This window comes from Crocuta crocuta, unplaced genomic scaffold (assembly GCF_008692635.1).
Source record: "Crocuta crocuta isolate KB4526 unplaced genomic scaffold, BGI_CrCroc_1.0 scaffold369, whole genome shotgun sequence".
NCBI classification, from domain to species: Eukaryota; Metazoa; Chordata; class Mammalia; order Carnivora; family Hyaenidae; genus Crocuta; species Crocuta crocuta.
In genome coordinates, this window is record NW_027529441.1 from 1,603,915 (window position 1) to 1,607,755 (window position 3,841).

A 3,841-nucleotide genomic window follows, 5' to 3' on the forward strand; every position below is an offset into this window, starting at 1 on the left:
GAGTCTCCTAATAATTTCACGGAAGTAAGGAAGAAACTGATAAATTCCATTTCGTAGGACAAGGACTCATCACCCACATGAAGACTATTTGGGAATATGGTGACATAGAACTTCAAAGATCAAATCACAGAGAATTTCTGGGGAATTAAATTGAGGAGCTTCTTCCTAAGTGTATCAGAGTGATTGAAGCACAATTAAGTACGTGAAGATGTGATAAATGAGACTTAAGCAATAACCTAGAGAGGCCTTCTTGCATAAAATGACAAGCGAGGAGGAGGGACATCTGGGCGGTGACACACCCAGGTCTAAGAGTATATATAACCGTGGAGTCCCGACCATGGAATTGAAACTCAGAGCACCCTCCGACGCTCACTCAGCTGAACTCACATCTCCCGTCAACATGTCCTACAGCTGCTGCTCTGGAAACTTCTCCTCCCGCTCCCTTGGGGGCTACCTGCGCTACCCAAGCTCCTCCTGTGGCTCTTCTCCCAGCAACCTGGTCTACCGCACTGATTCCTGCTCTCCCAGTGCCTGCCAGCTGGAAGCCCCCATCTACAGCGGTTGTCAGGACACCTGCTGCGAGCCCACCAGCTGCCAGACGTCCTGCGTGGTGTCCAGCCCCTGCCCGACGTCCTGCTCCCGCCCGAGGACCTCCACGCTCTGCAGTCCCTCCCAGACGACTTACTCTGGCTCTCTGAGCTTTGGGTCCAGGAGCTGCCATTCCCTGACCAATGGGTCCAGAAGCTGCTGGTCCCTGGGCTGTGGATCCAGTGGCTTCAGACCCCTGGGTTATGGAGTCTGGGGTTTTCCTTCCCTGGGCTACGGATCCAGTTTCTGCCGCCCTACCTATTGGGCTTCTAGAAGCTGTCAGTCTGCCTGTTACAGGCCAACCTACAAATCAGCCTTTTGTAGATCGACTTGTTGAGCTTCCAGACACTTTGAGAAAAATATTTCAGTCTCTTTTTAGAGCTTCTCCCAAAGGGTTTTCAGTAATGTTAGATATCCCCTCTCATTGCTGGCTCTTAGCCCTTTCTCCAGCATCGAGTACTCGCTGACAGTCCAGTTCTTTCAGATGGTGAAATTAACAAATGACCAAAATATTAAGTGCACGTCTGTAATTTTAAAACAATTGACTCAGAAGTACATAAATTCTTACAGAATGTCAGTTTTGTTTGACCTAATAAATTCATTCACTCTTGCATCTGATATGTTCTCATTCCTTATTGATTTTTAAAATTTGATTTGTGATCTATCTTTGGGGCTCCAGATCCTTAGAATACTTTCCTTTGGAAATGGCTTTGTATTTCTCTAGGAAAAAGCATCAGGCAAATGGTGAAATTTTGGGGGATACTCCACTGCCTAAGACCTGATAAATGGGCGTGTCTTCCATCATTAAAGCTGAAAGGATTTTTATTATTGAGAGTATGCGCCTATAAAGTCAATATTCTCATCATGTTTTTAGTGAGGACACCTTATACTACCAATTATAGTTGGTTTTGAGTTTACATTTTCTAAGCAGTATTGAATTAGACTTTGTCCAGAGATGTCAACCAGGTGAAAAAGTATTTCTAAAATATATAAAATATTGGAGTAAATCTGACAAATTGACATGAAAAAGAAAATATGAAGTGTTAGGTGTTGGAGGACATCATGACTGTCTCTAACTATATGGTAATATGGGTTATTCAGTGTATGTGGGTATGTGTGTGTAAGTAAGAGAGAGATAGAAAGATAAACAGAGTCTTACTGTGTAAAGTGAGCAATGGCAAGAGTTATAGGGAGAAATATCTTGGCTTATTGTTAAGAAATATATATTTGTGAATAATAAATTTACAAATGATTATGACCTGGGCACACTGAAGCTCTTCAGTTTCTCAACAATAGAGGATGATACCTGCCATGTTTCTTTGTTTTAGTCACTTCTCCACTGAATTGGAGGTAAGATTAGATACCTTTCAATGTTCTGAACTTTATATCCCACATAGGTACCCTTGGGATCCACTGCTGAGTAGTGGTAGTGAGAAAAGAACACATCCTTGTAGGATACTATGCAGATCCGAGGCAGGACACCCTTTGTGTTTATTTTTAATTGGAGCAAGTTTTGGTCTCAGAGGCTAAATAGTGTCCGAATTCCGTTCAAACTTTTTCATGACATATTAAGTGAAAACTCATCACGAGTGGGAGAAACACCAATGAAGATTTACCATTTACTCCAATCATGTGCCACGGATGTGTATTGATTTGCCTTCCCTGATCCCTTTTCCTCAAGCTTTTTCTAATTGAATCTGAGAGAAGAAGGCTCCTTTTCTCTCCTATCCAAGGCAATAATGGGCTAAGCATGGAAACATGGGAGCCAGGCCTTCTGTGCCCAGAAACCTGCCCAAGAGACAGAAAATAGAGGACTAGAGAAGAGGGATGTAGAAGTCCCTGGTGACACAGGAGTCTCCGGTTTCTATCATCCCTTAAGCCAGCTTTATTAGCCCTTCCTGTACTTTGACTATATGGGCCAATAAAGTCTTCTTTTGGTTTAAACTAATTAAGATAATTAAAATGCAAGATTTCTGTCACTCACATCAAAAGAGTTATAATTAATAAAAATGTGTCATCTAGGTGCTGAGTTACTCATTGCCTTTGGTGTGAATAAACACTTAACATTTTTATTAGTAAGAGAAAAGATTCTGTGAGGCTGAATTATTATCATTAGCCATGAGGGTGGACTCCTAATCCTTGCCAGTATAATGTGGAATGAGCAAAATATAGAGTAAAGAAAGCATCTGGGAAAGTAAGCTCATAGGGGTCACAGTGCCATGACCAGTGAGAAAGTCTTGGGGACACATTCAGCCAACCTAGGAAAACTAGAAGTTTCTGACATGAAACTGGAAGGCCCAACAAGGGAGTGATGAGTACAGATAATGTTTCAAACAGAGAACAGCTCCAAGATGGAAGGAAGGGATACCCAGTGACATGGAAGTTCTAGTTTTAGAGTGACTTGGAGATTTTCCCCCACGCTAATGGGATCTTTGAGGTAAGATGCTAAAATTTGAAATGGAAAGGCACAGGATGGGAGAGGAAGTGCATACATCAGCATACTTCTGATATGTAATCCTTTCCACACACAACATGAAGAGTTAGATTTCAGGAATCAGACAAGATGAATGCCTTTTGCACCCTTCATTCTCTACATTGTAGTATTCTCAGTCTCTCATCACTGCTAATTTCCATCTTTCCATTTTTCTTCTCTCCCCTCTCTGCTCTTCTTCTTTTCTCCTCCTTCTCCTTCTGTCTCTCCCTCTCCTTCTCTGTCTTCCTCTCTCCGTCCCTCCCTCTCTCTCTTTCCATAATTTTTACCTCTTATGTATGTTCCGATATTTATCACATCCACCCTCTAATGTCCTATTGTGTTTGGGCTCCAGGTAACACGGGTCGATGACTGCTGGATGTTGGTGACAGAGCATAATGGAAAGCTGGACTCTTTTCTTGCCTAAGAAGAATCTAAGAGTGAAGAGGGGTACTTGCCTTTTAACCTCAGTCTGCTCATTCATAACTACCCTACTTCTAATGCCCTTACTACGTTAGGTGACGTCAGCTTCTTGCTGTGAATTCAGCTCACTAAATATATTTTGAGCTTTAACTTTGCATTACAGTCTTTCGTGAAAAATTCTGGGAGCTTAGAAGAGACAAGACTTTTCCCTGTAAAGTTCATGTCTAGTGAAAGAGACAAACTTCCTCTCATTATCTTGGTGTGAAGAGTGGATGTAAGTGGGGGCCAGGGAGCCTCAGGAAGAGGTAAATGCATAAGCAATGGCACAATCACTGGGAACAATATTGTGTGGGGTTTGAG

The 3,841-nt window shown here is 42.3% G+C and overlaps 1 protein-coding gene across 1 annotated transcript; it reads left to right on the forward strand.

Annotated features, from left to right (window-relative positions):
* Positions 1-337: 337 nt before the first annotated feature.
* Positions 338-925, forward strand: LOC144228355 (keratin-associated protein 13-2-like). Its single transcript, XM_077760180.1, has one exon. The coding sequence runs from the start codon at positions 338-340 to the stop codon at positions 923-925; it is 588 nt and encodes a 195-aa protein (XP_077616306.1).
* The last annotated feature ends 2,916 nt before the right edge of the window (positions 926-3,841 follow it).

Coding starts and splice junctions, on each gene's coding strand:
- LOC144228355 (XM_077760180.1), top strand. CDS start 338: ATGGAATTGAAACTCAGAGCACCCTCCGACGCTCACTCAGCTGAACTC.